The sequence below is a fragment of the Pelodiscus sinensis genome, chromosome 2 (assembly GCF_049634645.1).
Source record: "Pelodiscus sinensis isolate JC-2024 chromosome 2, ASM4963464v1, whole genome shotgun sequence".
Lineage (NCBI taxonomy): Eukaryota > Metazoa > Chordata > Testudines > Trionychidae > Pelodiscus > Pelodiscus sinensis.
The window spans coordinates 183,604,689-183,617,715 of NC_134712.1; the positions used below are offsets into that span (position 1 = coordinate 183,604,689).

Consider the following 13,027-nt stretch of genomic DNA (forward strand, 5'->3'; position numbering starts at 1 on the left):
TGTTATACTTATGCAGAGCCTCAGCAGTCCACTGATTGTATGTGTTGTACCTATCGATGTTTAAACTTTGTCAACCTCGCGGAGCCCTGGGGTTCTGTGGAGCACAGTTTGAGAAACACTGCTCTACAATATAGTGCTTTGTCTTACAGTGCTTTGTCCAGTAACTGAACTCCCGTTTAGCATAGTTTTGCCCCTTTATTCACGCTCCTATAGCTATATTGTTTTCCTTCCCACATTTAGCACCATACATATCCACAGCTAGTCACTGGAGAAATAAAACTTCTGAAGGGAATTCCTAAAGCAGAAAATACACTATTATTTGAGACCATGATTTAATAATCAATACAAAAGATAGTAAACAACAGATTTTTAGCTGTACTAGTCCTAAAAATAGAATCAGATTTGGTAAATAAAGTGTTTGTCCATCAAAAGAGGCACCAACAATTATCTTAATCTCTATAATAGTTTTTACAGCACTTTTACATATAATACTGTGGCCCAGAGAGGATACATCAGGCTCAGTGGAGCCTAACAGAATCGGGTTGTTCTACAATATTAAAACTTTGCATAGAATTATACTGGACAAAACAAACAAGAAATAAACTGTTTTAAAATTTTAAAAAAGTCATTTTAGAGGGGCTTGTGAGGACAGTTAGAATTGATATGTAATTTACCATAGATACTGAAGTTGGTAGTTCTCTCTAGTTTTTTACATGTCAGTTATTTGGCAATTACACAATTTTACTAAGCAGAGAATTTTTGTAATATTCATGCTTATGCATATATATGGATGGAAGAGTTTCAGAAGGCAACAAGCATGTAAAGCAACATATGACTCAATCAAATCTTATTGTCACTTAAAATTTTAGTGAATACATATGTAGGGAATAGGGATGTAAAATCCAGTTTAATCAGTTAACCGGTTAAACTCTTAAACAGGAATGGGCAGAGGCTGCTCCAGCCCCTGAACCGTTCACGTCCCTTCTAGGGAGGAAACTTTGAGCTTCAATTTCTGGATTTTCTGAAATCCTGTATGTACTCCATTATCCTCTGTCCTCCCCACTACCTACTTCAGAGTTTTTTTTCACTCTAGAGACTCTGCAGTAGAGAAGGAACTGAGGGCAGATTGGTCTAATAGTGCTATGTAACCACCAGAGGCGGCATGAGATGGCGACTGTGCATGTGCAACCCAACCAGGCACTGCTACCAAAAATTCCAATTAGAAGTGCAGGGGCACAGATTCACCTAAAATGGAACCACCCACAGAGGACGGTCTTGAAGAACCTCCCTTACTGCACAGAGTGAGTAACTTTCGCTTCCTTAAGACTACCTGGCCCGGAGTCTGGGTACTCTTTCTACACATCCATTCTGTTTCCCAGATACTCCGATGGGGGTAACAAACCACTTAGAACCCATTTAACTTTTTCCTAGCAGGATCAACACCTGCTAACATTGTAAGGTGTTCCCGGCAAATGCTGCCAGCCTGTTAAAAATCTTCCCATTATAAATCTTGCCAGACTAGTCAAAATTGAGGGATCTTTTTAAAATGGGTTTTTGAATTCAGAACTTGGGTTCCTCTCTGTCCAGTCCATATTTATGAACAGAGATGTATGTAAAAACAAAAAGTACCTGCTTCAGCTGTATTTTTGTTTTCTGTCAAACCATGCAGTAATTTCTTAAGTTCTGAGTTGTACACTGACTTCTGGGCTGCTCCCAACTGATCTGTTGTATCAAACTTAACATTAGCTTAGCTTCCCTTATAAGCAGAAAATCTATCTTAAGCCAATTAAATTTTAGTTGGAATGTGTGGGAATTCATTGCTGATATTTTGATTATTTTTAAATAGTAAAGGAGTATAATACTTGAGATAGAAGGTATTAGTTTAAACAAACAAAAATTATATCTTTTTTTTGTTGTGTAAAATATGACCACCATATGTCAAAATTATTACATGGTGTCATGTTGTAAGATAATGAATGTATGTAATCCTGTCTTTCACAATCAGCCATTGTTATCTATTAATGTAACCTGACAGTATGTCAGGAAAAACTTGTCAGTACAAGAATTATTTTACTGCTTCTGGTAAGGAACATTATATCAGAAAAGGAAAAGAGAAGAAAAACAGTGATTTAGTTCCTGTCATATTTGCTTTGACTGATGGCTAAAACTGTGGGACTTGGTATCCCTAGGGCTTGAGCCAACAAACTCTTTCTGGGATTTTGCATTTGTCTGTGTAAAACTCAATTCTGTACAGAATCAAATGTTAACTAATTGCCTTCAGTTTTGCTAGAAGAGCTGTTAAAATAGAAACTAAAACAACTGAAGTTCTTATCTTCAATCAGTTAAAATCAATAAAAAACTTGAAGAGTCAGCAAGGATTATCTCTAAGGGGATAAAAGTTGTGTATTCTTTAGGAGGATAGCTGAAGATAGCAAGTGGGACTAGAAAACTTCATCTCTCCCAATACTTGAATGTGCTTTTAAATAGTTTTGAATGTGTTTTATATATTACTGCTGATATTGTAGTTTTAAAACAAAAAAATAACATTTTAGAGGGGCTTGTGAAGACAATTAGAATTAATATGTAATTTACCATATATACTGATGTTGGAGGCTGAAGTAACTATTACAACAGAACTCACTCTAAGAACCTCAGTTATTGTACAGGGTGTGAGTAAGCCCCTCTTCAAGGGGAGTCTTTGGGATGCTCCACTTTAGGTGACTGTAGAGCAGTGCCCTTATGTGGAAGAGGCGCTTCAGCGCTGCAGTCTTGGCAGATGATAATACTCAATCTGGATAGTGTGTCAGATGGCAAGCACTGCTCTATAGCATGATGTTGTGTGAATATATGAGCAGATACCCAGATTGCTGCTTTGCAGATGTCCATAATGGGCTCATTGCTGAGGAAGGTTATCAAGACAGTGCGTGCTTTGGTAGAGTATGTGTGGGTCCCCAGTAGAGGTTGTAGTTGCTGGTCCTTTTAGGCAGCCTGTTTAGATATGGTGTCTCCCTTAGTAATAGAAAATATATTTAAACACACACACACACACACGATTTTCTGAAAACTGTGTCCTCTCAATATAAAATGACAGCGTTCTTTGGATGTACAGATTGTGTTGCACTGCTTCATGTTCAATTCCCATGAGGTTCTGGGAAAACCAATGGCTCATGAATAGGCTGATTCAAATTAAATTAGAAAGCTTTTAAGCCAGGCTTTCCCCTCTTCTCCCCTCCCGCTGTCCACGCCCACAAACACCAGCTCCCTGTGGCTCCCATCATGTACCGGCTCCCACCTGCCACTCCCCACACCTCGCTGCTGCCTCTGATGCAGGGGAGGGGAGGCTGCATGTAATGGTGAAGTTTAACCAATGAGCCACCTAAAAGTTAACCTAGGAGCCAATGAGCCACAGTTTCTCCTGTGAATAAGAGTAACTATACTACATGATGGATATCCTAATAACTGAAACTTGAATTCCTAAGATAAGAAACAAAATTAAAACCATGAACCAAAACAAGGAAGAGTAATTAAACTATTGATTAACTAGTATTCTAAAGTTAAAATTAGAGAAAGAAAAAGTACAAAAGGCACTCTTAAGCCGAGGACATAAAGAAGGAACTGAAGGGTTGGTGTCACAGTGCTATGTAACTGCCAGACGTGGTGTGAGACAGAGACAGTGCCTGTGCAACCCAACCAGACACTGCTACTAAAAATCTCTGATTATAAGCACATAGATAGAAAGTCACCTAAAGCGGAGCACGCACAGGGACACTCCTTGAAGAAGAACTCTGTGAAGAGAAATGCTTAGAGCGGAGATTGGTTTCTGTTAATTTTCTAGTTAGGAAAACAAAACTCCAATAAGGTGTTGAATTTGACTCTACATGATATATTGGACATTGTTTTAGAATAGACTAAAAATAAAGCCTATTCCTCTTCATAGAATCCTAGGGCTGGAAGAGACCTCAGGAAGTCATTGAGTCCAGCCCCTTGCACAAAGCAGGACCAACCCTAACTAAAGCATCCCAGCCAGAGCTTTGTCAAGCCAGAACTTAAAAACATCTAGGGTTGGAGATTCTGCCACCTCCCTAGGTAACTCATTCCAGTGCTTCACATCCTCCTAGTAAAATAGCTTTTCCTAATATCCAACCTAGACCTCCCCCACTGCAACTTGAGACCATTACTCCTCATTCTGTCATCTGTCACTACTGAGAACAGCCTCTCTCCATCCTCTTCGGAACCTCCGTTCAGGTAGTTAAAGGCTGCTATCAAATCCCCCCCCCCCCACTCTTCTCTTCTGCAAACTAAATAAGCCCAAATCCATTAGCCTCTCCTCGCAGGTCATGTGCTCCAGTCACCTAATCATTTTGGTTGCCCTCCGCTGGACCCTCTACAATGTGGCCACATCCTTTCTGTAATGGGAGTGAGGGGAGTAATGGATGCCATACTCCAGATGTGGCCTCACCAGTGCTGAATAAAGGGGAATAATCACATCCCTAGATCTGCTGGCAATGCTCCTACTAATGCACCCCAATATGTCACTAGCCTTCTTGGCTACAAGGGCAGACTGTTGACTCATATCCAGCTTCTCATCCACTGTAGTCCCCAGTCAGTCCCCAGCAAGTCAGTCCCCAGCCTGTAACAGTGCTTGGGATTCTTCCGTCCTAAGTGCAGGACTATACTTGTCCTTGTTGAACCTAATGAGATTTCTTTTGGCCCAATTCTCCGATTTTTCTAGGTGACTCTGGACCCTATCCTTACCCTCCATCGTATCTACCACATCCACTGACTTCCCATATCCACAGAGCCAGTTAGTTACCTCATCACAGAAGGAAATCACTTTTGCCATCATTGTCCCCAAAGGCAGTTATATAAGAAACAGTACTTAATTCTAGGGGAATTCTGTGCCAAAAATTAAAAATTCTGTACATATTTTAAAACTCCACAAAAGAACTCCTCCTAAACAGTAAGAGCTAGGGCCACCAGATTTGGTATGCTGCTTCTCCTTCTACTAACTTAAAGCAAGGTCAGGGTTTGGTTGTGTCAAGACAACTGGAAGCCCTTGGAAAAGGACAGTTTTCCATAACATGCAAAGCGAGGGGCTATTGTCCTGGGGACTCAATATGAAAGTGCCCACTGGGGACAGCAAGTCCACAGGGGAGAGCTATCTTGCAGAGTGTCCACTGAGGGCAGCGATACCACCAAGGGAGTGGCCAGGGCTGAGGCACTGCCATCTTGCCTGCCAGCACACCAGTAAGTAGCCCCCCTGCCTCAAACCCTCTTCCCTCCTCCTGGCCTTTGGCCACAGTGCTGGAGAAGGGGGGAAAGAACAAGCCTGGATGAACTGAGGGAATCGCCTGATAGGGAAGAAAAATGCCCCTGGCCCCAAGCATTCTGCACCCCCAAGACCCTGTCCTGAAGGACCCGGGCAATGCCGGGTGAGATTGCTAGTAACACTATATCAGGGGTGGGGCCAAATGCTCTTCACAAGCACCAGCGCCGACCTGCTCCCCTGTGTGTAAACATGTAGCCTCTGTAAATGTCAGCGGTTACAAAATTAAACACATTTTAACATCTATACTGTGGAAGGCTGAAACGTCAAACCGTTTCTTTGCACGTCTCTACTAGACTGATAAAAGTAGAAACCACTGTTTGCTTGTGCATGGACCAGAGATCAGGGCTGTTTTATTAAAAGGGAGCACAAGAAAGAAAAGCAAAACTATTAAGTCTAAAATCTGATGTTTCTGTGCTCTTTTCAGGTTCTCTAAGAAAAAGAAATGTCATACACAACACCAACACTATCTTTTGATGATTTTCAAATTTCACTTTATCAAATGGTAACACTTAGGGAACAAGCAGTAGTAAACAGACAGAAAGCAAAATTACTATAGGACTAAATGCCCTTGAGCTATTCAGTTCAGCAAAGCACTGATTTTAAGGCCACATGCATTTTAATTTTAATGAAGCCCAATTTCACTGGCTGGTATTTCTCCAATTCAGTTCTGAGATAATGGGCAGGGATGACCAAGAAATGGAGATGTAATAATCCCAGTGTGGCAGAGGAGGCTTATTGCTGGAACCTTCCAACCTGATATTTTAATACACTAAACCATGGAATTAGTTGACCTGGGATTTCTAGCAATGGCTTGGTTTTGCTACACAGAGCAGATGTGCACTTGAGGGTTTTTTTTCATTTAGCATAATGTCACCTGTTTGTTTTTCCCCTCAAATGTACATCCTGACATTGCCCACATTCCCAAATCTGAGTGCTTCCTGACATATAGAAATAGATCAAAAGATAAGAACAGTAACGACCTAAAAGTTTTAGTCATTTTTGCAGAACTAAAGTGAGCAGGTTGAAGAATCTGAGGGGAAAAAATGGCACTATTTAAAAGCAAGTCAAAGATCAGTTTTTTCCAAAATGTGTTTCATGTTATTTACAGTCAAAGGCTAAATAGACTAATAAAGCTTTAAGATGCATACTTTCTTGCTTACTCCCTCTTTTACATATTAAAATGTGACATCATGATATTTAAAAAAAAATTATAGAATCCGTGATGTGGGATAAATAATCATGCTTCGTTTTTGTCTGCCAGTGTGCCACATTTTATACTCACCCATGTAAAATGAAAACCACCAGCAACTGTCATTACCTACCCTTTACTTAACATTCAGAGTATAAGCAGCTATCACCTTGATGTTAAAGCACCATACATCTGAAGAATTTCTAATGGAAAACTAGTCAGTTACTTTTAGCCCTGAGATATGAAGACATATTGGAGTTTAAGCTTTAAAAAACAATCACTTTGGCAATCCCTTGTGCAGACCAGACTTAAAACGTATTAGTTAGTTCATTTTAACCAACATGCTCAAATCACTTCTTTAAAGTGTAGTCTACACAAGTCTTTAGAAAGCTTATTTTGATTACAGTCCTGAACTAAGAAAAATGATATACAAGTATGCAAAAAGATTACTTTAATAGCTTTAGTTTTCTTAATATCTTTCAGTGGAATATGTTAATTTCTAGGGCTGTCAATTGATGTGCGTTAACACCTGCGATTAATGCAGGGAAGGATTAACGCGTTAATTTTTTTAACACATTAATCTCAGGTATTAATGCTGCACTACCCCTTTGAAGTGCCACTTCGGCACTTCAAAAGGGCAGTGCAACCTGGAGCTGGGGATCAGCTGGAGTGCCCAGCTGATCCCCAGCTCTGCATTGTGCTGCCCCTTTGATGCAGCGCTTCAAAGGGACAGCACTGCATGAAGCCCAGGGTAGCTGGGGACTCCAGCTGGCCCCAGGCTCCCACGGTGCTGCCACTTGGAAAGGCCGGGGCGCCCCGGCCTTTCCAAGGGGCAGCGCTGCATTGAGCAGGGGTCTACTGGGGTCTCCAGCTGATCCCAGGCTTCTGCAGCACTGCCCCTTGGAAATGCCATCACAGCATTTCAAAGGGGCAATGTACGCGATTAATCACGATTAATTTTTTTAATTGCACAATTAAATCTTTTAATTGCGTGATTGTGATTATTTTTTTTAATTGCTTGACAGCCTTATTAATTTCTTAAAACTCACATGGTGACTACTACACATGGTTCAAAAACTTCAGTTCACTACTGTGCCACCTTTGTTAGGAGAGTCTTGATGTGGAAATGGGATATGCATTAACATTACTTTGATTTTAATCCGTCCAAAAAACATGGGCTATTACAGGCTAGCATTAAAGCTAGGTTTATCAGTGCTCTAGAAGGAAAAGGCAACATAATGAAATCTCTATCCTTTCCATTAATGGCAATAGGAATCACAGATATTTGGCTTTGTAAGGTGAGTATTTTTTTTAAAAGTAGTTAAAGGACATTAGACTTACGTATAAACCTTAAAGTTAAAGATATTTTTTGTATATGTGACCTACTCTTGAGTTTTTACTCTTTTTATTACAAATGTAGCCCAAAGGAAAGAAAGTAAAATTTTCCTCTTAGATTGAGATTTAGCTCAGTTTCCTTTTAATCTGTTGATAATTCATTCCATGTTTACCAGCTGTGATGTAGTTTGAGTGAAATGCAACTTTTTGCTTTTTTAAACAAAACACTTTTCAACTACAGTCTGACATTCTGCTTGTTTTTGTTAGTTTCAAGTTTCCAAGCAACAGAAATACTTACCTTAAATTTTCTAATTCCTGTTTTCTCAGAGGTGAAGAAGGTGGAGCTGGAATGAATTTATCTCCTTCATGACTTTTACTGCTGAAATGAAGACAGCCTGTTAACTGCAAGCAGTGACCTTCAAGCCTTTCACAAAAAAAGAATGTAGATGCAACAACAACCACGGACACTAATCCTCCCCCCGCCCCACACTTTTTTTTTTTTTTTAAGTGATAGCAAGAATCTTACACGTTGAAATGGAGGGGGCAAAGAGAAACAAAAAGTGAGGGCTGGAAATACTTCAAGCACTAGTATCATTTACATTCCTATCTGGGGGTAGAGCAGGCAGGCAGGGGAAGCAGTGAACACCCTTTTACCAACAACATAAGAACGGCCTTACTGGGTCAGACCAAAGGTCCATCTAGCCCAGTATCCTGTCTACCGACAGTGGCCAGAACCAGGTGCCCCAGAGAGGATGGACCGAAGACAATGATCAAGCAATTTGTCTCCTTGCCATTCCTCTCCAGCCTCTGACAAACAGAGGCCAAGGACACCATTTTCTCCCCTGGCTAATAGCCTTTTATGGACCAAACCTCCATGAAATTATCTAGCTTTTCTTTAAACTCTGTTATAGTCCTAGCCTTCACAGCCTCCTCTGGCAAGGAGTTCCACAGGTTGACTACACGCTGTGTGAAGAAGAACTTTCTTTTATTAGTTTTAAACCTGCTCCCCATTAATTTCATTTGGTGTCCTCTAGTTCTTCTATTTAGGGAACTAATAAATAACTTTTCTTTATCGGCCCTCTCCACACCACTCATGATTTTATATACCTCTATCATATCCCTCCCCTCAGTCTCCTCTTTTCTAAAATTGGAGCAAGTAATTAAGGAAATCATCTGTAAACACTTGGAAGGTGGCAAGGGGATAGGAACAGCCAGCATGAATTTGTAAAGAACAAATCATGTCAAACCAATCTGACAGCTTTCTTTGATAGGATAACGAGTCTTGTGGATAAGGGAGAAGCGGTGGATGTGGTATACCTAGACTTTAGTAAGGCGTTTGATACAGTCTCGCATGATATTCTTATCAATAAACTAGGCAAATACAACTTAGATGGGGCTACTATACGGTGGGTGCATAACTGGCTGGATAACCCTACTCAGAGTAGTTATTAACAGTTCACAATCCTGCTGGAAAGGTATAATAAGTGGCGTTCCACAGGGGTCTGTTTTGGGACCGGCTCTGTTCAATATCTTCATCAACGATTTAGATATTGGCATAGAAAGTATGCTTATTAAGTTTGCAGATGATACCAAGCTGGGAGGGGTTGCGACTGCTCTGGAGGATACGGTCATAATTCAAAATGATCTGGACAAATTAGAAAAATGGTCTGAGGTAAACAGGATGAAGTTTAATAAAGACAAATGCAAAGTGCTCCATTTAGGAAGAAGCAATCAGTATCACACATGCAGAATGGGAAGAGACTGTCTACGAAGGAGTACAGCAGAAAGGGATCTAGGGATTATAGTGGACCACAAGCTGAATACGAGTCAGCAGTGTGATGCTGTTGCAAAAAAAGCAAACATGATTCTGGGATGCATTAACAGGTGTGTTGTGAGCAAGACACGAGAAGTCATTCTTCCGCTCTACTCTGCGCTGGTTAGGCCTCAGTTGGAGTAGTGTGTACAGTTCTGGGCATAGCATTTCAAGAAAGAAGTGGAGAAATTGGAGTGCGTCCAGAGAAGAGCAACAAGAACGATTCAAGGTCTAGAGAACATGACCTATGAAGGAAGGCTGAAAGAATTGGGTTTGTTTAGTTTAGAAAAAAGATTGAGGGGGGACATGATAGCAGTTTTCAGGTATCTAAAAGGGTGTCATAAGGAGGAAGAAAACTTGTTCATCCTGGCCTCTGAGGCTAGAACAAGCAGCAATGGGCTTAAACTGCAGCAAGGGAGGTTTAGGTTGGACATTAGGAAAAAGTTCCTAACTATCAGGGTAGTCAAACACTGGAATAAATTGCCCAGAGAGGTTGTGGAATCCCCATCTCTGGAGATATTTAAGAGTAGGTTAGATAAATGTCTATCAGGGATGGTCTAGACAGTATTTGGTCCTGCCATGAGGGCAGGGGACTGGACTCGATGACCTCTCCAGGTCCCTTCCAGTCCTAGTATTCTAAGATTCTTTGAAAATTAAAAAAACACCAACATTACCTTATGCAGCTTTAAGCTATTTTTAGAATTCTATAGTAGGGAAACTACTTATGCTGGCACATGGAGAATGTGTTGGTTTTGTATTAAGGGACAGCTTCCTTCCTTTTAACTTAGGGGAAGGACAGGAAGAGGCCTGGTACAATTTGAATTTTTAGCTATATATGGTCTAATTAGAAAGGAGTTCTTCATAATATGTATATGTATAAAAACAACTCATCACAAAAATCCACTTATTTTTCACTTAGTAAAGTTCTAATGCAATCTTGGAAATAAACAAATATTTGAACAATTCAAGGCATATTACCCTCTCAAAACCCATTTATTTTTCTTGAACAAAAATGTTGTAAGTTGAAAGTTTTCCTTCCATCGTTAGCAGTAAACACTGCTTTCTGCACTGTCAGACATGGAACTGCAGTTACAATAAGTTGAAAAGCAACTTCCCTCTGGGTGGAGAAAGACTACGCTTGCATTTTGGCAGGAAAAGCAACACAGTTTGGGTATGACAGACCAACGTTTTGGTTGGATTTTTTTTCCCCGTCCACTTAGTGATAGTTTTTACACCCAAATCTAGTACTATTTCATCACTGCTTACCACAAGCATTAGCTCACAAATGTACAGATGTGGTTATTTCAGTGCAAACTTCAAACCAAACATCAAAAGACATATGGAATTAAAAGAAATCTATACCTAAAGCAGTGTCCTCTCCACCCCCCACATCACAAACAAACTACTCCCTTTTCACTAAGGGAACATCTGTTACAAGGTACAATCTGTACAATAGTTTCAGGATAATGTCGCCATCTTGGTTCTTCTATTGTCCCTACTCCCAACCTGTAGTTCTCAGCTGAGAGGAATAAACAAAAATCTTTCCATAACTTGGCAACACAAATTCAGGAATGAACTCTTAGTTACTGGACTTTTTAGTGTCAACAATGCTCCTTGGGAGGCACAGTGACTATGTTACCTATAGAAGCATATACAGGCAGTCCCCGACTTACGCGGATCCGACTTATGTCGGATCCGCACTTACGAACGGGGCTTTTCTCGCCCTGGAGCTCACGGGCGGCGGGTCGCCACCCGTGTCCTCCGGGGCGAGAAAAGCTTCTCCTGGTCTCCCTGGTCTGCTGGGGGGGTTCAGCAAAGCCACTGGACCCCCCCCCCAGCAGACCTGGGACACCCGAGCAAAGCCGCCGCCCTCCCGGGCAAACGAGCAAAGCCGCCCAGGCAGCGGCTTTGCTCTGGTGTCCCTGGTCTGCTGGGGGGGTCCAGCGGCTTTGCTGGACCCCCCCAGCAGACCAGGGGGATAGGAGCAAAGCTGCGGAGCACGCCCGCAGCGGGACAGCCCGGGCGCGCCTGGGCTGTCCCGCTGCGGGCGCGCTCCGCGGCTTTGCTCTCCCTGGTCTGCAGGGAGACGGGGAGCAAAGCCTTGGAGCACGCCCGCAGCGGGACAGCCCGGGCGCGCTTGGGCTGTCCCGCTGCGGGCGTGCTCCAAGGCTTTGCTCTCCGTCTCCCTGGTCTGCAGGGAGACGGGGAGCAAAGCCGCTGAGCATGCCCACAGCGGGACAGCCCGGGCGCGCTTGGGCTGTCCCGCTGCGGGCGTGCTCCGTGGCTTTGCTCCTGTCCCCCTGGTCTGCCCCAGGCGTCCTGATTCAGCCGCTGCTGAAACTGACCAGCAGCGGCTGAATCAGGAAGCCTGGGGTAGAGCAGCTGGGGGCTGCCGGGTTGGTCCCGCAGCGCTGCTCCGGACCAACCCGGCAGCACCCCAGCTGCTCTGCCCCAGGCTTCCTGATTCAGCCGCTGCTGGTCAGTTTCAGCAGCGGCTGAATCAGGACGCCTGGGGCAGAGCAGCTGGGGTGCTGCTGGGTTGCTCCAGTAGCACCGAGGAGCCGCGCTACTGGAGCAACCCAGCAGCACCCCAGCTGTTCTTCCCCAGGCGTCCCCAAGTCAGCCGCTGCTGAAACTGACCAGCCGCTGACTACAGGAAGCCCCAGGCAGAGTTGCTCTCCTCAGGCTTCCTGGAATCAGCCGCTGATCAGTTTCAGCAGCAGCTGACTTGGGGACGCCTGGGTTTCTTAAGTTGAATCTGTATGTAAGTCAGAACTGGCATCCAGATTCAGCCGCGGTTGAAACTGATCAGTTTCAGCAGCGGCTGACGCCAGTTCCGACTTACATACAGATTCAACTTAAGAACAAACCTACAGTCCCTATCTTGTATGTAACCCGGGGACTGCCTGTACTTCTGAAATAATAGGACAATAAGAAATCCTCTTTTACAATGTACAGGAGGATGTTTTCACTCAGAAAAAAAAAATCACAAGTTTTGGACTGTATTCATGAAGGATTTCTAAAGAAAGATGGAAAAAAACCACCTTTTCAACCATAAGAAAAAAGAAAACTAAAAGAAGTATCCTTTAAATACCCCACCTACATTAAATTCCTGAACTGTTAAAGGGGTAGATTTTTTTTCTGCTCTTTCTGACTATATATTTGAATCAGGTATAGCAAAAACGCAACTTTTTATTATTTTCCTTAAATTAATCAGACCTCCAGCATTACTTATTGTTGTACCCCAAAGCAGGTGTTCTAACCATTTTCTCTTGACAAATGTGTTCATGATAAAAAGGCATTCACCAGCATTACACCATGCACATTGCAGGCAGCAACCAAGAAAAAGTTTTCTACATAA

The 13,027-nt window shown here is 42.5% G+C and overlaps 1 protein-coding gene across 6 annotated transcripts in view; it reads right to left on the reverse strand.

Annotated features, from left to right (window-relative positions):
- Nucleotides 1-13,027, reverse strand: part of CNOT10 (CCR4-NOT transcription complex subunit 10) — a 56,420-nt gene that overhangs the window by 15,645 nt on the left and 27,748 nt on the right. For 2 of the 6 annotated variants that reach the window (XM_075921969.1, XM_075921965.1), the window contains exon 13: nt 8,152-8,229. The exons of 2 other annotated variants lie outside the window; for them this stretch is intronic. In XM_075921969.1, coding sequence (XP_075778084.1) covers nt 8,152-8,229 — 78 coding nt within the window. Of the gene's footprint in view, nt 1-8,151; nt 8,233-13,027 lie in introns of all 6 variants that reach the window. 2 more of the 6 variants (XM_075921968.1, XM_075921964.1) reach the window with 1 other exon arrangement.